General features: G+C 36.7%; 1 protein-coding gene across 1 annotated transcript in view; it reads right to left on the bottom strand.

The window, feature by feature from the left end:
• Positions 1–988: 988 nt before the first annotated feature.
• LOC131800705 (uncharacterized) overlaps positions 989–24345 on the bottom strand; it is a 43701-nt gene continuing 20344 nt past the window's right edge. Inside the window, exons 2-6 of the mRNA XM_059118380.1 lie at positions 16818–17148; positions 11874–15280; positions 11588–11799; positions 1315–1555; positions 989–1244 (exon numbers count right to left, since the gene is read on the bottom strand). Coding sequence (XP_058974363.1) covers positions 1052–1244; positions 1315–1555; positions 11588–11799; positions 11874–15280; positions 16818–17148 — 4384 coding nt within the window. The 3' untranslated portion in view covers positions 989–1051. The remainder of the gene's footprint in view (positions 1245–1314; positions 1556–11587; positions 11800–11873; positions 15281–16817; positions 17149–24345) is intronic.

Genomic DNA, 24345 nt, shown 5'->3' with positions numbered 1-24345 from the left:
GTATTTTGTAAAGCTAGGTTGGCACTAAAAAATACCAAAGTGTCGACCACCTCAAGCAAGCGCTACGCCGGGAATTGGCCAAAATACCACAGAACAACATTCGGGCAGTGTGTGACGGTTTTATTGTTCGTTTGAAGGCCATAATTCGTGCCAAATCGAACAAATCTAAACTTATTCTAAAAGTTGACGCTATTTCCGACATTTTTTGCTTTCATTTAATAAATTTTAAGAATTATGGTTTTTGACTTTCTTGCAGTTTTTTATCTCATCCTATAGTTTCCATATCGATCCTCTCTGTGAACTCTAAAGTTTTGATAATATCGGATTGATTGTGAAATTTCAGAATCTGTTTTCCGAGTTACAAACAAGCATAAGAGACCATGGCGAAAAGTATACTTTGCATCTTATTGGCCAAAATGCCAAGATTATTTTCTTACAAACTAACTTATATATTTATGTTTATAAATAATTCCTAGCCGTTTTGAATTCATTCCAATCCTTCATTTCATATATATTTCGTGCTTGTGATGCTAATAAAACTCTACCTAGAACTATTCAAAAAAATGTCATAACATTTTTACCATTTGTCATTTGCTTCGTTTTCGCTATACTTTTGTAATATCTCAACAATCATTAACAGTTTCAGCTTTGTAAGAGTGTCACACTATATAATAATCTCAATAATAATCTCAAAATATTTTTTGTTTATTTACTTAGAATCCTTGTCCATGTTTATGGCTTTCGTTTCAATTAAAATTTTTGAATAAAAATTTCATTTTTTCCAATAACTACAAACTAATAAATCTAAAGTTATTTTTTGGTTTCTTATCGAATATATAAAAAATCAATTCAATTTCAGTTGAGTTCAATTAAAAATATGTCCCATTTCCCGTCAAGGGACTTGCTTTTTGATTTCAGTTTTTGGTTTCTTAAAAAATTACCCTGTTAAACTATTCCGTGCTAATTTTCTTTTCTATGTTTTTCTATGTTTTTGTTTGTTTTTTTTTTTTTTTTGTTTATTTTGCCTCCATTCTGTGACCCTTTAAATTCGCTAACTAAAATATTTTAGACCGGCAATCAATAGGAATTTCTCAATAAACAATTCCGAATCTAATACAGCAATATGGGCAGCCCTGCCAATTAGAGTATTGGCGGTATGTGGCAAGGCATGATGTACATCGTAACGGGTCAAAGTCAGTTCAGGTCGTGCCAAAATCGGTGCAATTATATTGTTGACCATTTCTCTGTAAAAAAAAAACAAATTTTTTTTTTATTATAGAGTAAGGCATTGCCGAAGATTTCGATTCGATTTACCTATAAATAACTCCCAAATTGGAATTGTCTCTTATTGCTGCCTTGCACAATTCCAAACGAGCCGAGTGTGCCGGCACATAACGATCTTGACTGGATCCGCAGAGTAGTATATTCTTGAAATGATGCAAGTTACTACGCTGGCTGAGACGATACAAGAAACTTTTGCGCATATCGCTGGTGTCACGCATACACAGTTGCAGCAGGGAGCCGGATTTTTTCCATTTCTGCATAAACCACATGCCTGAAAAATACGAAAAAATAAATAATTTACATAAAAAAATTAATTAGCAATTTCCAAAGTAGAAGCATGTGAAGATGGTCTGGACTACCTATTCAGGGGCCAAATCAATAAAAATTGGGTGCCACGTTTGGAGTGGTTTTCTGCGAGAAATGTTAACTAGGGGGGAGAGTACATAAAAGGCTTTTTTGACTGGCTTAAGGAATAAAGAAGTTTTAGGTTGACTTACTTCAATTTCGGCCCTAGGCTCCTTTGTTCCTTTCCGAAGAAGCCAGTCGATGACTTAAGCCAGTCAGAAAAGCGTTTTATGTATTCTCACCTTAACTTTCTTAGATATAACGTCAAGCGGAATGCCAGGAAGAATCCATTACAATAGAGTCATTGAATCAACATGAATAGTAGAAGGCTTTCAATTTGTATAACGAGCAGAACAATACGATCTCTCTGTACAAAATGGTGTAGGTAAATTAAGTTAAGGCGAAGGTAAATTACAGTAGCCAAAAGGCTCTTTCAAGGTTTTTCGACGGCTCTTAAATCTCAACTGTAGTTATATCGTCGTGCCAAATCGAGAGTTGTAAGCAGGATCAACAACCAAAAACAATGCAATGTATAGGAGACTGGGATCTCTGGAAGGATAAAATAGATGGGTATCATTCTGCAAGATAAATTTGACTTCTGGTAGACATCCTGTGTAAGTCCTTCGACACCCTTTGTAAGTCTTGTATGTCCTTTCCTTATTCTTGAACGTTCTTGTAGTCTGTGTAGCTATCGCAACTGTAGCTTGGAATATTTTTGTAGTCTGCTTGAGTACTCATAAGGATGTCTTGCAACCGTATCCTTGAATATCCTCGTAGTCTGCATAAATACTTATTAAGGTATCTGAAAACCGTATCATTGAATATCCTTGTAGTTGTTTGAGTACTGCAACCGTAGCTTTGAATATACTTGTAGTCTGCTGAGTATTTAATTAGGTCTCTCGCAATCGTGTCCTTAGATATCACTGTAGTCTGCTTGAGTACTTATTAAGGTCTCTCGCAATCATATCCTTAAATATTCTCGTAGACAGCTTGCTTTGAATATCCTTGTAGTCTGTTTGAGCACTTACTAAGGTCTCTCATAACAGTATCCTGTAGTCTGCTTGAGTATTTATTAGGACCTCATGCAATCATAGCCTTCAATATCCTTATATAGTGGTTTCTATTTACCTGTATCAACATTAGCTGCGCATTGGCCTTTGCAGACCAAAAAACTTTTTTATGCCTTTTTTCTGAATCCCTTTATTTGAATTGTATTTAATTGCCCAATCGATAGCTGCACATTGGACATTCCTGCCTCGAAAATTTGGTATTTCTTTTTAATTTGGTTACAAAAGTTGTATTTATCTGCACAAGAAAATTTTTTGCAAACTCAAAAAAGACACTAAAAACTAACACTTCGTTTTTGTTTTTGTATTCGCAAAAACAATAACAGCACAAGAAAAGAGCATGCAAGTAATGATAGAATTATCATTACACACAGTTTTAATAAATCAAAATTATTGCTTCTCTCTCTCCTCTCTCTCTTTTTTGAATTAAACGCTCTCCCATTTAATTTCTCCCTCACACTCATCTTTTTGTTATTACATTAAAATATTTAATGAACTGTTATTTTCACATTTTGTACTTTCCTATTCTTAGCTTTATGTTCTTTAAATATTTTGTTTTTATAAGTCAGTCTTAAGTTGACATTCAAATTGTAAAGTCATTTACGGAAAAGAATAAATTGAATTTTAATAATAATAAATATGTTAAAGTGTTTTATTTAAAAATACATAACTGGCGCAGTCAAAGAAAAATCGAACCTTACATTCAAAACTTAAGTTTTAATGGCTAATAATAAATTTTATAATAATTAAGAAACTGTGAATGAGCTCTGTGTTAAAGTGCAAATAACTCAAGTTTTCAAAAATAAAAGAAAATAAAATTGCATTTAAAGAAAGAGAAAATATAAGCTATTTAATTCCCTTTAATATAACTGTTCGAAGTAACATATTTTATGAGCAGAAATAATTTTGATACAAAAAAGTATTATGTAATCATGCAAAATTAAGACACAGAAAAATTATTGAAGAACTACAAAACTTCAAAATATTCTGACTACAAATAATGCAACAAATAAAACAACTCAAAGAGAATCAGTAAAACAAAAAATTATAACAGTGACTATCTTTCAAACCAAATTAAAACAACAATCATGGAGTCGTCATCTAATCAAAACAACAACATACAATTATCACTTGTTATCTCAGTGAATGATGTGCTCAAAGACGCACAAAGAATTAATGTGTTCCGTGGAGACAACACTTTTGCTCTTACATCTTTCTTAAGAGAAGTCGACACTATACTTGGGTTGGTTCAAAATGATGCTGGAGCAAGAGAATATATATACAAGAGAGTTGTGCTTAACAAACTACAAGGAGAGGCGCTCCATGTGCTGAGATCGTTGGGGCCTAATCCGGTTTGGAGCGAGACAAAGAAAGCATTGATACAAAATTTTGGCGTAAAAGAGTCATATCATCAACTTTACCAAGAGGCGTTTGGAGCAAAGAACCATGGTATTTCTAATTATTACTCTCTTTTATTATCTATTTTATGTAAAATAAATGAAAAATATGAGTATGACCCTGACAAGCCGTCAGAGTTTAGCCCTGAAAATTCTGAAAAAATAATACTAAGAACTTTTTTAAACAACATTGATGTAAATTTGGCTTCAGTTGTTATAAACAGAAATGTATCAAAGTTAAGAGATGCGTACAATTTACTTGAGCAACAAGGTCTTATTAGAAATAACGTACACAAAACATTCAATAACAATCAGATTGTGAAACACCCTAACTTTAATCAAAACATAGCCCAAAATAGTAATTATAATAATCAGACTCGTAGTAATAATTTTAGGAATACAAGATCAGGAGTTAGTAATAGCAACCAATCCCGAAATCTACAATCAAATGTCAATTCTTATTACACTCCAAATTTTAGCAATCGAAATCAACATTTTCAATCCAATTTTCAAAATTTTTCGAATCGTCATAACAACAATAACAATCAAAATTTTAGTAACCAAACAAGAAATTCAAATAGTCAATATAATTCTCAATATAACAATAACAGAAGCAAATATGGGCACTCAGATCCTGTTGAAATGGAAATTGATCACCTCGATGCAGTTGTTCATTGTCCTGAGGAAGGGGAAGATCATGTAAATTTTCATTTAATTGCCTCAAAAAGGCACTTCCAATAGTAAGGCTTACAATAGGGAACTCACAAATTAAAGCTTTGATAGATACGGGATCAACTACTTCCTTGCTAGATGAAAGAAAATTACAACAATATGAAAGAAAGCCTCTTAAAGAGAAAATATATTTTTCATCACTTAATAACAAAACAGAAATTTCATATGAAATTATTACTGAGCTACCTTCAGAATTTGGAGAAAATGCCACGATGTCTTGGAAATTAACCGATTTTGGCGATAAATATTTTGATGCGATTCTAGGACAGAATATTTTACAGCCTTTAGAAGCGCAAATAGATTTAGGATCAGAAACATTAATTATCAATGGGAGGACGATATCATTTTTTAAATACTGCCCCTATAAGTCGGAAGAAATACATCAATTAGAGCATTTAGCAATTGACGAAACTGTAATGCAACATCTATTTTCCAACTTGAACAAAGACGAGGCATCAGCATTAGAAAAGATTTTAAAGTTGTATAGTGATGTAATATACACTGATGACCAAATATTGGGTAATACCGAGATCGTACAACACGAAATAAAGACAATTGCAGACAAAATAATTTATACTAAAATGTATCGGTATCCTCACGTTTACGAAGCAGAAATTTCCAATCAAATAGACGACATGCTTAGACAGGGTATTATTGTGGAAAGTAATTCTCCCTATAACAGCCCACTGTGGATAGTACCAAAAAAAGTAGATTTTTCCGGGGAAAAGAAATTCAGATTGGTTATAGACTACCGCAAATTGAATGACATTACGACGGATGATAAGTTCCCAATACCGAACATTGAAAATATACTAGATAAATTAGGTAGAGCACAATATTTTTCTACTGTAGATTTGGCAAAGGGATTCCACCAAATTTTAGTAAAACCTGAAGATAGATGTAAAACTGCATTTTCCACGCCATACGGGCATTACGAATTCGTCCGGATGCCTTTCGGGTTAAAAATGCACCAGCCACTTTTCAACGGTTGATAAATAGGGTTCTTCGAGATTTCATCAATAAAATATGTGTCGTGTACTTGGACGACATCCTTATATTTTCTACAAGTTTCGAGGAACACATTTCGAACATTAATTCTATTTTTAAAAAGTTACGAGAAGCAAATTTAAAAATCCAAATTAACAAATGTACATTTTTTGCAAAAGAAACAATGTATTTAGGCCACTTACTGACAACATCTGGTGTAAAGCCTAATCCTTCAAAAATAGAAACCATTTTAAAACTTAAACTACCCCAAAATATAAAAGGAATAAAGTCTTTCCTAAGCATGGCAGGATTTTACAGAAAATTTATCAAGGACTTTTCTAAAGTTGCTTTTCCGATGATAAAGTATTTAAGAAAGGGGGTACGACTTAACGTTAATGACAGTAATTACATAAATTCATTTGAAAAGTTAAAAAATATATTGACCCAAGCTCCGGTACTTAAGTACCCAGACTTTGGAAAGCCTTTCCAGTTATCCACAGATGCTAGCAATGATGCAGTTGGCGCCGTTTTACAACAAAACGGCCACCCAATCTGCTATGCCAGTAGAACTTTAAATCAGCACGAAAAAAATTATTCCACTACCGAAAAAGAGCTATTGGCAATAGTTTGGGCCACAAAATATTTTCGTCCCTATTTATATGGAGTAAAGTTTGAGGTCCTTTCAGATCACCAACCCTTAAGGTGGCTCTTTGTGAAGGCACAAAGCCGAGATTTAAATCCTCGTCTTTTTAGGTGGATGTTGAAGCTTAGTGAGTTCAATATTGATGTTAATTATGTAAAGGGCAAAGATAACAATGTTGCCGATTTTTTAAGCAGAATAAATTATGAAACAGGGGAAATAAACCATATTGACGATACCAGCAGCTCATTATATAACAATAATGATTCTGATTTGGATACTGTTCATTCGCAACAAGAAGGTGAAAAAGATTACATAGTAATACTAGATACGGTCGTAAATAGATTCAAAAATCAAATTATTTTGACAGACAAAAAGACAAAAACTTTGAACAAAAACACGGAAATAAACGAATTTATATATCTACTCACGACTTAGACAATAACCTTAAACAAATTTTAAACGATAATATAGATAAAGGGAAAATAGGAATATATAGCGAGGTGAACGATCACAAATATAATACTCTTCAGGAAAAATTGAAAGAATTATTTGAAGGAAATAACTCCATTAGATTCGTCAGATGCTCATATTTTGCAAAAGATATGAATTCAGAAGAAGAAACTTACGAACAAATAAACCATTATCACAAAAACGAAACCGGACATACTGGCATTTTGGAGAATTATGAGGGCCTTAAAAGAAAAATATATTTTCCTAATTTAAAAATTTTGATACAGAAATACATTAATAATTGTGATACTTGCAATAAATCAAAATTTGACCGCAAACCTATTAAACAGAAATTTAAACTAACGGAGACACCTACTGATATCGGACAAATTATACATATGGATGTATATACTAATTCTAAATCAAATTTTCTTACATTTATCGATCGATTTTCAAAATTTGCCACTGCATTTTTCTTAGAAGATAGGACTAATCAAACAATACTTGAAAAAATTAGACTATATAAGTCACAAAAGGGTTATATTAAAAAGATAATAACTGATAACGAATTTAAAAGCATAAATATTAAAGAATATTTTAAAGATGAAGGCATAGAATTACACTTAGTTAAGTCAAACACTCATACGGGAAATTCCGATATAGAAAGGCTCCATAATACCTTAAGTGAGAAAATAAGAGTTTTATATTTAGAAAATAAATCATTAGGTATAAAAGATAAAATGAGTAAAGCGATAGAATACTATAATAACAGTTTTCATTCTGTCACTAAAGAGAAGCCCTTTGTAGTTGAGTTTGGAAATTGCAATAAAGAGGATATTTACAAGAGAATTTTTCAAAATAAGAAACACAATATTGAAAAAAAAGAATGTTAATAGGGAAATATATTCCGAAAACAGAGATGTAGGATTTATAAAAAATTACAAATCGGTTAGGCACAAACAAGAACCGAAATTCAGATTTAGCAATTTAAAAATATACATGAAAATAATATCAAACGGGAAGCCAAATATTTGGAGTAGTAGACACTAATAAATATGTATAAAATATATTTTAAGTAGTATTTGATAAGTATTATTATTATAAGTAATATATACGTTTTTTTTAATTCATAATCTTATTTGTTAATTAAATTCCTAAAAAATGTTGTTCTAATTTAACGGGGGAGAAGTAATGATAGAATTATCATTACACACAGTTTTAATAAATCAAAATTATTGCTTCTCTCTCTCCTCTCTCTCTTTTTTGAATTAAACGCTCTCCCATTTAATTTCTCCCTCACACTCATCTTTTTGTTATTACATTAAAATATTTAATGAACTGTTATTTTCACATTTTGTACTTTCCTATTCTTAGCTTTATGTTCTTTAAATATTTTGTTTTTATAAGTCAGTCTTAAGTTGACATTCAAATTGTAAAGTCATTTACGGAAAAGAATAAATTGAATTTTAATAATAATAAATATGTTAAAGTGTTTTATTTAAAAATACATAACTTGCATTAAAAACATATTCTCGCTTCCTCTCCCACACTAAAAGATGGTTATGTTGGATAAAACACCACTGATGCTCAAATACATATGTTGTGAATTTGTCTCTCTGAGTTTGTCTATCCATTGCTTAACTACTTTTGATGAGCTAAAAGAGAACACTCTTTTGTTTGAAGTTTCGATGACGCTAATGGTGAGCATTGCTTGCCTAGACAATTCATGAGAAAATTTACTTTGTTGTTGTTGTTGAATAAAGTGGTGTTTTCTTGAAATTAGTTTCAATGTATTATAAACCTTAAAAGATTCCCCATTGATTTTGGCTGGCTATTACACGTACGTAAGTAAAATAAAGATTGCTGCTTTGTTGTGCACGAATAGAAAATTAAAGATACCTGCACATTTTGTGCACGTAAGTAAAATTAAAGATACCTGCTTCATTGTGCAGATAAATGCAATTAAGCTACCTGCATTTTGGACATTGCCGCACAAGATGTCGTGCAATTTTTGATTGTGCAGGTAAGCAAAAAATACTGTAGTCTGTTTGAGTACTTATTAAGGTCTTTTGCAACCATATCCTTGGTTACTTTATAAGGTTCCTTGCAACGATAACTTTAAATATCCATGTAGTCTGTTTGAGTACTTTTTAAGGTCTTATGCAACCGTAGTTTTGAATATCCTTGTAGTTTGAGTATTGATTAAGGTTTCTTGCAACCGTAGCCTTGAATATCTTCGTAGTGTGTTTATGCACTTAGTAAGATCTCTCGCAACTGTATCCTGGACTATTCTTGTATTCTGCTTGAGTACTTATTAAGGTTTCTTGCAACCTTAGCTTTGAATATACCGTAGCTTACTGTATTCCTATAGACGTAATCTGGCACTCCCTCATAGGTCCTGCTTGAGTACTTATCAAGGTCTCTGGCATTAACCATCCGGTATACTTAACTACACAATCCCGATTCCTTAGGTATAAATTCTGTCTCGAGTACTTATCCAGGTGTCGAGTCGAAGAACCATTTGGCAATTCCGGACCGAAGACGGGTAGGATAAGTTGTACTTACCACAGAATCAGTACAGTATAAGTTCATTCAACAATAAAGCGTAATATCAAATGAAACTAATTGTATTTCTCTTTCTGTCTCATAAGAAATACCTTTTTGTACGAACTTTGGACTAGCCCAAATTTGACTGCTGAATCTTAATAAGACAAATTACGCTTACCAAAAAATTTTCCTGATGCAAGAAATTTTGTCGGCTTTTAAATTGCAACTAGAGATTATTACCTATCCAAATGAAGAGGATTAGGATGTGGGAAAGGAGAATTTTGACGATCGATAACTGTGGAACTTATAGAGCACCATCTAAAACGTAATAGTATTCAACTGGATCGATGACTTAAGGTTATATAGAATTTTTTTCTTCCATAAGTAACCTGCCGGCTTCTTTCTAAACAAATAAAGGAAATTCGGATATCCTATTCTATATTAAGTCAATTTAAACTCCATAGTTTTTTTGCGAAAAAGCCAGCCGATGTGACCTTTAATAATGAGAAATTCGCTCAACTTCTTAGAAGGTAACCAATTCGATCTAACAATTTCTAAAGTACATCGGGGAGAGAGAGCTCCGAAGGAAACATTTGGCTTCAGGAGCTAGAATTCTGTCATCGTATGATCTTCGAATTTTAAACAATTTGATGCTTACTCTAAGCCTGTCTTTAGCATATCTAATAATTACAAAGGGAACCCGGAATCAACGGTCATTCAATTCGCTTTGGACGCAGTCAGTCCAGTTTGCCGAACCGCACTAATAAAGAATTATTTTTATACCCTCAGTCATATGGCTACAGAGGGTATATATCATTTGATACGGTCAAAACGTGCCTAGTCGAAATAACGGTTTTAGACCCTAGGTCTCTTTGGACCAAATCCGTTTCAGAACATTTGGAGTCGATCTAGCGATGTCCGTCCGTCCGTCCGTCTGTCTGGCTGGTGCGCACGATAACTCTCAAAGGGAGTATCCGATTTGGTCCAAACTTGCTACATCGTAATATCTTTGTCAAACTTAGATCGAGTTCGGAGATGGGTAATATCGGTCCACTCCTTCTGCAACCTCCCCCACAAAAAACCGAAATTTGCAAAAAATATATTTTTTGCACAGAAAGAGAAAGGATAATCCGATTTTGCTCCAACTTTGCAAATCCTAATATTTGCATCAGTTCTACGTTAGGTGTAAAAATGGATGAAATCGGTTCACTCCTTCAAGTACCTCCCCCACAAATGGTCAACATTTGGAAAAGTAACAACTCTCCGATTGTCTTCAAATGTCGGATATCCCAATATTTATATTAACCCAAGCTCTGGTGTTAAGATGGAATATATCCGTCCACTCCTTCTGGTACCTCCCCCACAAATGGTCGAAAATTTCAAAAAAAAAAAATACATATTTTTTGCCAGAAAGAGAAACGATGTTCCGATTTTGCTCCAACTTTGCAAGTCGTAATATTTGCATCAGTGCTAAATTCTGGTTCAAAAATGGACAACATTGGTTCACTCCTTCAAGTACCTCCGTAACAAATGGTCAAATTTTTGAATAATTACAACTCTCATAAAATGTGATGTAAGAGTCCGATTGTCTTCAAATTTCACTCATCCCAATCATTTCATTAGCCCAAGGTCTGGTGTAAAGATGGAGTATATCGGTCCACTTCTTCTGGTACCTCCCCCACAAATGGTCGAAATTTTAAAAATATATATTTTCTGCACAGAAAGGGAAGCAATAATCTAATTTTGAAAAACATAACGCTCAAAGAAAGCGAAATAAGGATCCAACTCTCTTCAAATTTCACACATACAAGCATTATTGCTAACACCAGATCTGTTGTGAAGATGCTATATATTTGCGAACACCTGCTGGTACCTCACCCACAAAGGGACACAATTTTCAATATTTTTATCTGTCCTAAATTGCGAAACAACTCAGCGATTCTTTACAATTGATTTATCCATCTGCTATAATAATATTTATATCATATTTATTTAGGTCCGATACGTAATGAACAATATTGACCCATTTTTTCAAAAACCCACTCCATAGAGGGTGAAGAGGGCTGAGGGTATACATCTGTCGGCAAAACCGACCGATACTTTTTTACTTGTTTTATATTTTCTCCATTACTCACCCATATTAACTAATCCACTGGTATTATACAATGTACCCAAATGGGGTCCCGACAATGATAAAAACGTATGCAATCGTGGCAATAATGAACGCATTTGTGGTCTCGCCAAGGCGCTGCGTACAATAATTGTTCCCAATGAATGAGCGACGAAAGAAATGCGTGTCGGATTGAGTCCACAGGTTTCGATATGATATAAAATTTCAGCAACAAGTCTGGCGGGAAACACACACACACACAAAATTTAGAATGTTATATATAATGTATAAAAAAAAAACAACTCCCCTACCTATCAGTCATGGTGTCGAAATCGGAAAATGTATCACCCTGATTGCGTTCGGACATTAGAAACTCCAAATTCGCACCGGGCAGTCCCAATTCCAAATAGGTGCGCACCAAACGCAAATCGGCCGAATTGCCATCCAAGCCATGAACACAAATAATTAAATGCATGCCGTTCGGTGAGAAGGCACGATATTCATCGCTGATATAAAAATAAGGCAACTCCGAGGAGAGTTTGTTGAAGTCTGAATAAATGCTGCCGTTGTATTTCAATTGTTTGCGAAATTCTTCGCGATATTTTTCAAATTCCATTAAAGATATGTTGTTGGCCTCCTGGTGGCCCTTGGTGCTGTTGGCGTTATGGTGTTGGCTGTTCTTGTGATGTTTGTTCGACTTGGTGCTGGACGAACGGACAACCGTCGTGGAAGAGGTGTTGTTGCTGTTGCTGTTACAATGTTGTTGATGCTGTGTTGCTGCGGCTGATGAAGAAGAATTTGAGTTTTCTTTGTTTTCGTCTTCGTTGCCATTTTCTAGAGGCTGGGGAGGATGAGCAGGATGAGGACCTTGGGCATGTGGGGCAGTGATGTTCAGGGAAAGTTTGGTGGAGGAGTTATTGGAGGGTGTGGAACGATTGGATTTGTTGTTGTTCAGCTGGGAACTTTTAATGGTGTTGGTGGTGTTGCTGAGCTGTCCAAAATCTTTGGGCCGTTTCATTTCAACAATACTGTGCGATCGTACAACCGGTTTATTGCCAAAAATATTGGCGGGGGTTATGGGTTTCATGGACTCGTAGATGTGATAGACGGGATTATCTATTGCCACAATGGGTTGCCTCAGGTTCATGGCATGTTGGGGAATTTCCTTGAGAGGAGGTGGTGGAGCTGGCGGTAGTATCAGTGATGAGGGAGATGAGTGCTGGGTGAGGCTTTGATAGGTATCAGATTTATGGGCCGGCGTCATGGTTACATAATTTGGTGGAACATTTTGTGGTTTAGCTGGAGGAAGCATATCCTTGGCCCTGGACGTGTTAAGTTCGTGTTTCTTGTTTGATTTGTCCTTGTTGCTGTTGTTGTTGCTAAGCGGTGGATCACGAAACTCATCGGGCGGCAGAAGATCATCCTGAAATTGCTGTGGCGGTGGCACCCGCACATTTGTAAGAGCCACCGTTGTACCATTGGTCTCCTTAATGCTGGTCAAATCAAAATCGGATTTGGATTTCTCTGTCTTCCTATAACGTTCCCGTCTCTGGCTTTGCATGAGCGAAAAGTCCGAGTCCTCCACTTCGGTAGATTCATTGTAGGGTATGTTACGCAGATTTCGACGCAATTCCGAACGCAGACGTTCGGGTTTAATTTTAACCGTTACAGAGGACACCTTTTTGTTTAGCGAACCCTCTGGAATGAGAGCGCTGGGCGCCTTTAGTTGTCCTCGCGATTCTTTGAGTTTTTTATTTTTGTTTTGCTGCTCCAAAAGTTTTTGCAACTTCAGGCGTAATTGTTCTCCATTGAGCCGGGTTTCCAGTTCATTTCTTTCCTTGGTTTGCTGTTGCTTGAGTATGGTTTCCGGTGAGGAGGGCACAATGGAGCTGCGGCGACTGGATACCCAACCACTTTCTTCACTCAGCGAGGAGGTGGAATCACTTATCACTGCCTCGGTGGTAAATTGCGGAGGCGGCACCAAATTGGGCAGAGATTCACTGAAACCACTGGTGGTTTGCTCCTGGTCCTGGGCGGAGGTTGTATCCAGCTTAAAGGGCACACTGGTGGAGGACAACATTTTCTGTTCTGCCTTGGCCTTCTTCACCTTGGAGGGTATATCACTTTCTGAGCTGCTGGACTCTTTGCGCAGTGTGCCATTTTTCAGCATCTCTTTAAGGTCCGAGACCCTTACACGGGCAATTTCCACGGACCGGGGTATGGTACCATTTGGCTCCAGTTCTGGATGGGGACCAACATTGTTTTGTCTTAACGCTTGGGAAGAACTACTGCGGGGTATAGCAATTTGTTGTGGCCAAACTATGGAGCTTTGGGTATTAGCATTAGGGGTATCCCCATTTGTCTGGGGGACGGTCTTTATGGGTGGGTATGAGTTACGGGGCACAATCTCACCATTTGCAATGGTCTTGGGCAGGGAATTGTAGTAGGAATTTTGCTTCGGCTCGGTCGCCACTTTTTTGGGTGGATTCAGCATTTTAATTTCATGCAGGTAGTCGTATTTGCTGGCCGCCTGGATATCCAGATTGGGCGGTCTACCCAAGGTATTGGCCCCATAGATTTTGTAATGCATTTGGCCATTGGCGGTGGCCGGTGGTGGTGGCGGCGGAACACAGGGATCTTCGAAATTTTTATATTTCAAACGGAACTCATTGATGTTGCGCATCAAATCCTCGGCTTGGACCTTGGGTTTAGTGCGGCTGCCATTCAAACCAAAGCCCTTAAATGTTTTCTCCTGGGACTCTCCTACCCCTCCAGCTCCTCCATAGCTGGCGAGATGATTTATTTCACTTTCTGATAACTTGGCAGAATAACCTGTCATGGTACTGTGGTGATAGGTTCTCAAGGAGGGAGTACTATGGACCGTGCCATCCAATTGATCCAAGGACTTGCTGTGTCTGGCCGGCAAAGTCCCAGCACTGCCCACATCACAAAATTCCTGCAAGGATGGATCCAGACCGCTGTCGATTTCGTCGAGCAGACCATTCACAGAATGTCTGGACATGTAACGGTGATTCAAGGTGGTGTTATTTGAACCGGGTCCCTTGGAGGCAGCTGAGGGTGCTATGGTCAAGCTGGCTTGTAGAATTTCTCCGCCTAAGGCAAAGCGGGGCGTCAAAACCCCAACCACCCCATTGGACTTTGTGGCAGAATAATCAAAGCCACCCGCACCACAAGAACACTCCTTACCACTTGAAGCTGAGGCTGCCCGTCCATTGGGTGTTGCAACGGTCTTATCCCCCGAGCCCTTACTCTTCCCATTGACCACCGACATATCCACACGATTCAAATGTGGCTCGGAACCTGTTCTTTTTCGTGTAAATTTATTCGGCTCCACATAACGATCTTCGAAAATTAAAGGCATTGAATTTGTGTCGCCATCAATGGGTGTACAATGGACCGGCAGTGGGGGTAGTGACTGCATGTAGCGGCTTCTGCGCGCCATCTCGGATATGGCCACATAATTTTGATAGTTACTGTCGTAGCAGCCGGCCGCTGTGTGGCGAGGATTTTCCATTACAAAGAAACCTTCGGAGAAACGTCGTACCCGCAAAATGTGATGCTTCTTGGCCAACAGTGTGTGTACCGAAGGTTGGGTGGAGGCTATAAGTACCCGGCGCCAGAACATAATACATTCTGCGCATAGTTGGGCTATGTCCGAATTTGCTCGTATCGTAAAGTCCTCTTCGGAATCGTGGGTCTGAAACAAAAGGCAAAACATTAGAGGGAGAGAGAGAAAAATTAAAAAAAATATTGAAATTTGAAAAGAATTTTCTGGAGAGGACGGTCAATTTTTTCCTATAGAAAAAATCTTCAGTCATTGAGGCCAAATTTCTCTATAAAAAAACCTCATTCACTGAGGTTCAATTTTTCCTATAGAAAAAAATCCTCAGTCGCTGAGGGTCAATTTTTTCTATAGAAAAATAACTTCATTCACTGAGGGTCAATTCTTTCTATAGAAAAAATCCTTAGTCACTGAGGACCGATTTTTTTCTATAGAAAAAATCCTTAGTCACTGATGACCGATTTTTTTCTATAGAAAAAATCCTTAGTCACTCAGGACCGATTTTTTTCTATAGAAAAAAATCCTTAGTCACTGAGGACCGATTTTTTTTTTCTATAGAAAAAAATCCTCGATCGCTGAGGACCGATTTTTTTTTCTATAGAAAAAAATCCTCGATCGCTGAGGACCGATTTTTTTCTATAGAAAAAAAATCCTCAGTCACTGAGGACCGATTTTTTTTCTATAGAAAAAAAATCCTCAGTCACTGAGGACCGATTTTTTTTCTATAGAAAAAAAATCCTCAGTCACTGAGGACCGATTTTTTCTATAGAAAAAAAAATCCTCAGTCACTGAGGACGGATTTTTTTCTATAGAAAAAAAAATCCTCAGTCACTGAGGACCGATTTTTTGTATAGAAAAAAAATCCTTAGTCACTGAGGGCAGATTTTTTGTATAGAAAAAAATCTCAGTCACTGAGGGCCGATTTTTTTGTATAGAAAAAATCCTCAGCCACTGAGGACCGATTTTTTTTTTCACGGTACCTCAGTCACGTAGGGCCATTTTTTTTCTATAGAAAAAAATCCTCAGTCACGTAGGGCCATTTTTTTTCTATAGAAAAAAATCCTCAGTCGCTGAGGACCGATTTTTTTCTATAGAAAAAAATCCTTAGTCACTGAGGACCGATTTTTTTGTATGGAAAAAAAATCCTCATCACTGAGGACCGATTTTTTTCTATAGATAAACATTTCTTTGTCATTGAGGACCGATTTTTTCCTATAGAAAAAATAATCCTCAGCCACTGGGGATCGTTTTTTATAGAAAATAAAAAATAGCCTCAGCCACTGGGGACCCTTTTTTATAGCCGCTGATGATTTTTTTTACATTAGGAAAAAATAGCCTTAGGCACTGAGGACCGATTTTTATTCCGATTTAGAAAATAATAGCCTCAGGCACCGAGGACCGATTTTTTCTGTAGAAAAAAATAACCTTAGCCATTGAGGACCGATTTTTTTTTACAGAAAAAAGGTCTCTGTCTCTGAGGCCGATTTTTTCAGAGGCCTCTCTTTTATTAAGTATCGATTTTTTCTACAGAAATAATTTCCCATTCACGGAGTACCGATTTCTTTCTATAGAAAAGGGCCGACTTTCTGAGGCATTTTTTTCCCATAGAAAAAAATCCTTAGTCATCTATGACACATTTGTTTTTTTTTTCCCATCCCTGTCTCACACATACCTTAGCTTGTTCCAATAGCTTATGCAATCGATCGTTGGTATCGTTTTCTCGAAATGGTGGTGAGCCGATTTGTGTGTTGATATTCGGTGGGAGTACGGTGCTAAATTCATTTAGGGCTATTTTCAGTTGTTCAATAGCGCCTAGAAGTAGACTGCATATTTCTTGATGCAGTTGACGTGACTGTAGCAGTCTTCCCGCCGGACCGCCACTACATTTTGTTGTACTCACAGGTTGGGGGCCAAAGAACACCGCTTCTAGAGGTCCCGGCGACATGCTGCCTCGGCAGCTTAACTTTCCAGTGCTAAGCCAGGGTTTGAAGTTTTTGGGGGCACTAAAATAAAGCAGAGAAGTAAAGAAAAAAAATTTAGAAAATTTTGAAATATATTTTTTTTCCGAAAAAAAAAACTACAGAAACTAAAGATCTGCTCCACAATGGAGATTGTGAAACCGATCTTTAATTATAACTGCTAGAGAAATATTCAAACTACTTTTCTTTTTCATTTTCTAGATTTTACAGTGTCTCAAAATTGTGTATCTAACTACAATGCAGTTTTTAAGTATATTATTTAAGATAACAATAGGCATACAAACATTTCTACCGTGTTCTGAAACTATGTCCGCTAGTTCGGCTACTATGAAAGAGGTGAACATGAAATTCCGATTTTTTTTCTTACCATATTTTGACATAGTGAAACAATGATTTCCTTAGTTTGATATTTTATTTCAAATATGCGGGGGGGAGAGTCAACCATACGATGGGGGTAGTAGGATGTTAATTATTAGTTGGCAAAAAATGAGAGAAAATGATAAATAGGTCAGTTTGAGAATGTTAAGAAAATAATGGGTTATAAATTAATGATTGAGGGGGGTTAGAAAACGTAAAGAAATCCATGGAAAATACGTTTTTGTTATTTCTACAACGATTGTCATTGGAAATGGTTTTCAAGCACTCAAAGAAGACATTAATTTTAGCAAAATCAGGAACCTATATTGACTTTTTATACCCTCCAACATACATAGAACGGAGTGTATATTAAGTTCGTCATTCTGTTTTTAACTCATCGAAATAATAGTTTTAGACCTAACGAAGTCAATGCCAGTGTATGCAAACGACATAATTTTTACATTTATTCTTTAATTTTATTGAATGAAAGCAAAAAATGTCGGAAATAGCATCAAATTTTAGAATAAGTTTAGATTTGTTCGAATTGGTCACCTTTGGCACGAATTATGGCCTTCAAACGGCCTTCACACAGCGAAACCGTCCCATGCTACCCGAATGGTGCTCTGTGGTATTTTGGACCAATTCCGGTGAAGCGCTTGCTTGATGCGACCGACACTTTGTCATTTTTTAGTGCCAACCAAAATACTCCAGACACAATAGTCCAACGGATTGGTATCCGGAGATTTTGGTGGCCATTGTGCGCTGGAAATGAAGCGAGGAATCTTATTTTATAACAATTCTTGGTGTGGAGCGTGCTGAGTCCTGTTGGAATGTTCAAGGCCTGCGGCCAAAATGTTTGTGTGTCCAAGGCTTTTATACACCCTCCAGAATATTTTCGCGACAATATTCGGCATTTATTCTAATGCTACGGTCGATTAATACGAACGGAAAGCCACCATCGGCTGTTATGGCGGCCCACACCATCACCATGGCCGGCGCTTAAGTTCTGGTGGCCAACCGAAGGTGCACATTTTCAGCTGATCTCTTTGGCAAGTAAACACTACTGGACAACAAATGTTTTCTCATTGGAGGAAACCAAATTCGGCAGTTCACCACTTTCGACCAAGCGAAGCATCTTTTTTGAGTCTATTTTCTTTCTGTTACGCACTGCACTTTTTGGAATTTCAATGGCCTTACCCCGAGCCCACTTTTCAATATTTGCCGAATGGAATATTGCGATATGTTCAGATCACGAGGCATTTTTCGGCCACTGCGACGCAGGTTTCGATCAAGTCGCTTCTTTATTTTTCGAACCATTTCTGCTGATGTTGCTGTTTTCTTCCGTCCACTTCCTTGACGTCGGGCTACGCTCCCAGTATCATGGCAACGAGCGATGTTGCGAGACACAAAAGATGTATTCACATTTAAATGCTGGAGTGCTCTAACGATAGCCACTTGTGGTTTTCCAGCCAAATATAAAGAAATCACACTATTACGCTTGAATTCCATCGCGAATAACTTTTTTTCTGGAAAATTCTCACAAAAATGCTTTTGTACGCTTGTGAAAAATATAATGAGATGTCACTGGAATAATTTTAACAGCTGTCGGACGAGTGGTTGAATTATTTCAATTTCATACATAGTATGGGGGGGGGGGAATATTAAGTTCGTCATTCCATTTGTAACTCATCGAAATAATAATTTTAGACCGATTCCGTCCGGTCGAATAAAGATTGGAAGCTAACATTTTGCAAGGATCAGTCTTTTGTCTGCAGGCAGGTCTAGCTCGAAGATGGGCTATATCGTTCCACGATATCGTGTAACCCCCATATAACGTTACCCCGCGATATTTGGTATTTTGATGATTGTAGCCAAATTTTTTCGATTAAATTGTCTTGAAATCCACAAAAGGAGTTCCTTCTGAGTACTTTACACCCTGGAAGTGCATTGTCTATATTGGTCTACCATATCATAATTATATATAATTATAAATATTTTCAGAATTTTTTCGTACTAGAAGTTAGTTCTAAGCACATTACACCCTGGGAGAGAAATGTCTATATATATCCACGATATCGTATGGTCCACATTAAACGCTACTACCCGATATTTGATATTTTGACGATTTTAGGGACATTATTCACCAAAGTTGTTTCAAATGTTATATTTAGAATTCGTAATGGGTACTACAGCTTAGGACAACAAATTGCGTATGCAGGTTCACGTCTTCTTATAGTCTCCATATCACGGTACCTCCTAATATTCGGTATTTTGATGATTTTAGCGATATTATTCACCGAAGTTGTTTCAACTTTCGTATTTAGAGTTCGTAATGGGAATCACAGTCTATGACAGAAAATTGTCTATGCAGGTCCAGGTCTTCGTATAGGCCCTATATATCTGTACATCACTATATTTGGCATTTTGACGATTTTAAATACAATATTCCCCGAAATTGTTTGACATTTCATATTTGAAATTCGTAATGGGAACTGCAGCATGTGACATAAAATTGTCTATGCAGGTCCAGATCTTCCTATAGCCCTGATATAACGGTACCCCCCCTATATTCGGTATTTTGATGATTTTAGCTACATTATTCAGAGGAATTTTTTCAAGCTTCGTATTTGATTATAGCAATGGGCTATGACAAAAGTTGCCTACACTAGTCCATTTGTTCATATCGACTCCAATATGATGGCAATATTCGGTATTTTTATACCCTACACCACAAGGTGGTCAGGGTATTATGTCTTTGTGCATTTGTTTGTAACAGGCAAAAGGAAATGAGATAGACCCATAGTTTCTTTTGATGATCTGCATAGAATCACATTCTGAGTCGATTTATGCATGTCAGTCCGTCTGTCCATGTATTCTTGTGAACAAAATGCAGGTCGCATTTATTATCCGATTGAGATAAAATTTTGCAAACAACATTTGTTTGGCCCAAGGACGAACCCTATTGAAATTGGAGATAATCGGTATCGATATAGCTCCCATATATATCTTCGTCCGATTTGTCTTTTATTGTGCACCAAACGTGTAATATCAGCCCGAATAGTATGGAATTTTGCACATACAACCAAATTAGGCCTGAAAATAAGTATGCCAAATTTTATCGAAATCGGTTCAGATATAGCTATAGCTCCCATATATATTGTTCATCCGATTTGTTATTTTTGTTCTCCGCAGCCGTAATATGCACTCTGTAACAACAATATTTGGGGAAATATATCAAATACAGCTCAGAAATACATTTGCTAAATTTTATCGAGATCGGTTCAGATTTGGATATAGCTCCCATATATAACTTCGCCCGATTTACCATTTATTGTGCACCAAACGCCTAATATTTGTCCAAATGGGATGGGATTTGGCACTTACGACTGAATTTAGTCTAGAAGGTAGTATGCCAAATTTGGTGAAGATCGGTTCAGATATAGTTATAGCTCCCATATATATTGTTCATCCGATTTATTGTATTTGTTACCCACAGCCGTAATATGCACTCCGTAACAACGATATTCAGGGAAATATATCAAATACAGCTCAGAAATATCTTTGCCAAATTTTATGGAGATCGGTTCAGATTTGGATATAGCTCCCATATATATTTTTATCCGATTTCAAATTAATTGTGCACCAAATGGGCAATACAAGTTCGAATTTAAAAGATACAAATGCTTCGGCATATTTAGTCCTTTGAACTTTAAATTATAATTATAATCATAGCGTGTATGATTGAATTCTCCCATAAAAACTTTTAATTGTTATGTGGAGCTGTACTTAATTAGCAAAGTGGTGTAGGGTATCATAAAGTCGGCCCCGCCCGACTTTAAGACTTTCTTTACTGGTTTTAAATTTTAACAGAATTTTAACGGATTTTTTTTTAAATTTTCAAATTTGTTTTTAAAATTTTAACAGAATTTTAACGGATTTTATTTTTTTTTGAAAATTTTCAAATTAGTTTCAAATGGTGGAGGGTTTTTGAAAGTTCGGTTCGGCCGAACTTATTGATTTTCTTCTTGTTTCTTTTACGAATACCTCAACCGGCTATGGCAAAAACAAATTTTCTATGCAATTCCCACCTTAAAATGATTTGTAGATTAATAGCCTTAAATAAAATGGAGGATTTGTCGACATCTACCACTCATCAGCACCGACAAAACCACGCCGTTTAGACACACAAGAGAAATTTAATTAAAAAAATTCACAGAAATACACATTCTTGACAACACCGTAAACTTTTGTGTGGTTTTCATTTGCTGCTGTTGGTTAAGCCGCAATCTAACTGCCAACAACAGTAAAATTTGTTTACAAATAATACTTTTACTTTGAGCAAAAATATAGTTTTACGTTCTAACTTTCCAAAAGAAATTAATGCACATACAATTACTAGCCATATTTAAAAATAAACTCCAGCTTCCTTTTTCCTCAATTGCAACACTTATTATTTATGGATTTCCAAATGGGGGAGGAGAAGTACGATTCAAACTAGCCATAATTTAAAGCAGTCAAATGGGAATAAGTTGCGATACACATTCTTATCTATAGAATTCTTTGATAAATTCCCCACATCGTATACAAACTTTGCACGCTGTGAACGGCTGAGTAGCTGAGTTATACTCCCATTCCAGGCAGAAACAAAATGTGGCGGAGTCATAACCTGGAGAACACGGCCACCACGTGCTTGTGTTCCACATATGCTGCAATAACAACAATACTAATAATAATAATGGTACAATAAAAACGTCTCGATAATAATGATAATGTAAAAATAATAATGTGGATAACAACAATAAAAAGGGGGAGCAGATAAAATAAAATGAATGTCATGGTGTGTTAACCCCATTGAAATGTAGGTATTTGTCTGATATTGGAATGGGAATGGGAATGCATGAAGGTCAATTGAGAAGTTTTATTATGGTGGTTTGTTTTTTATTAGTTATGCATTAATTACGTTTTTTGTAAAGTAAATAAATCATTTGAGTGGGGAAATAATTAATTATTATTTATGCATGAATTAGTTTATAAAATTGTACTTCACGGCGTATGATCAAGTATTATGTATAATGAAGATATTCATCATACGCCTAGGATACATTCAAGAAAAATATTGAATAAATGTCTAATGGGAAAATTCAATAAGGCGATGGAGGAAAAATAAGGTCTTCTGTGGGCAATAGAAGACATCAAGGTCCTATAGAGGTATTAGAAGGAATCCAGGTCCTCTATGGACAATAGAAGACCTCCAAGTTCTCTATGGACAATAGAAGACCTCCAGGTCCTCTATGGACAATAGAAGACCTCCAGGTCCTCTATGGACAACAGAAGACCTCCAAGTTCTCTATGGACATTAGAAGACCTTCAGGTCCTCTATGGGCAATAGAAGATCTCTAGATCCTCTATGGACAATGGATGACCTCCAGGTCCTCTATGGACAATAGAAGACCTCCAAGTTCTCTATGGACAATAGAAGACCTCCAGGTCCTCTATGGACAACAGAAGACCTCCAAGTTCTCTATGGACATTAGAAGACCTTCAGGTCCTCTATGGACAATAGAAGTCCTCCAGGACCTATATGGGCAATAGAGGACCTCCAAGTCCTCTATGGACAATAGAAGACTTTCAGGTCCTCTATGGACAATAGAAGACCTTCAGGTCTTCTGTGAACAATAGAAGACCTCAAGGTCCTCTATGGACTATAGAATTCCTGTAGGTCCTCTATGGACAATAGAAAACTTTCAGGTCCTCTATGGACAATAAAAGTCATCCAAATCCTCTATGGACAATAGAAGACCTTCATGTCCTTTATAAACAATAGAAGACCTTCATGTCCTTTATAAACAATAGAAGACCTCCATGTTCTCTATGGACAATAGAAGACCTCCAGGTCCTCTATGGACAATAGAAGACCTCCAGGTCCTCTATGGACAATAGAAGACCTCCAGGTCCTCTATGGACAATAGAAGACCTTCAGGTCCTCTATGGACAATAGAAGACCTTCAGGTCCTCTATGGACAATAGAAGACCTCCAGGCCCTATATGAACAATAGAAGACCTCCAGGTCCTCTATGGACAATAGAAGTCCTCCAGATCCTCTATGGACAATAGAAGTTCTCCAGATCCTCTATGGACAATAGAAGACCTCCAGGTCCTCTATGGACAATAGAAGTCCTCCAGGTCCTCTATGAACAATAGAAGACCTCCAGGTCCTCTATGAACAATAGAAGACCTTCCGGTCTTCTGTGAACAATAGAAGAGGTTCTCTATGAACAGTAGAAGACCTCCAGGTCCTCTATGGACAATGGAAGATCTTCAAGTTTTCTATGGATAATAGAAGACCTTCAGGTCCTCTATGAACAATAGAAGACCTCTATGGACAATAGAAGACTTTCAGGTCCTCTATTAACAATAGAAGTCATCCAAATCCTCTATGGACAATGGAAGACCTCCAGGTCCTCTATGGACAATAGAAGACCTCCAGGTCCTCTATGGACAATGGAAGAACTCCAGGTCCTCTATGGACAATAGAAGACCTCCAGGTCCTCTATGGACAATAGAAGACCTCCAGGTCCTCTATGGACAATAGAGGACCTCCAGGTCCTCTATGGGCAATAGCAGACCTCCAGGTCCGCTGTGGACAATAGAAGACCTCCAAGTCATCTATGGACAATAGAAGACCTCCAGCTCTTCTGTGGAGAATAGAACACCTCAAGCCTTCCATGGGCAATAAAAACCCTCCCAATTCTCCTCCTAGTCTTCTATGATCTCCTGCTCTTCTATGGACGATAAAACACATTCCTGTCTATATATATACATTAGAAGACTTTTGTATGTGTATGCACACTTTTTTATATATTT

The sequence above is a fragment of the Musca domestica genome, unplaced genomic scaffold (assembly GCF_030504385.1).
Source record: "Musca domestica strain aabys unplaced genomic scaffold, Musca_domestica.polishedcontigs.V.1.1 124, whole genome shotgun sequence".
Lineage (NCBI taxonomy): Eukaryota > Metazoa > Arthropoda > Insecta > Diptera > Muscidae > Musca > Musca domestica.
Note: the sequence above shows the minus strand (reverse complement) of the source record. Positions and strands in the feature narration are given on the sequence as shown.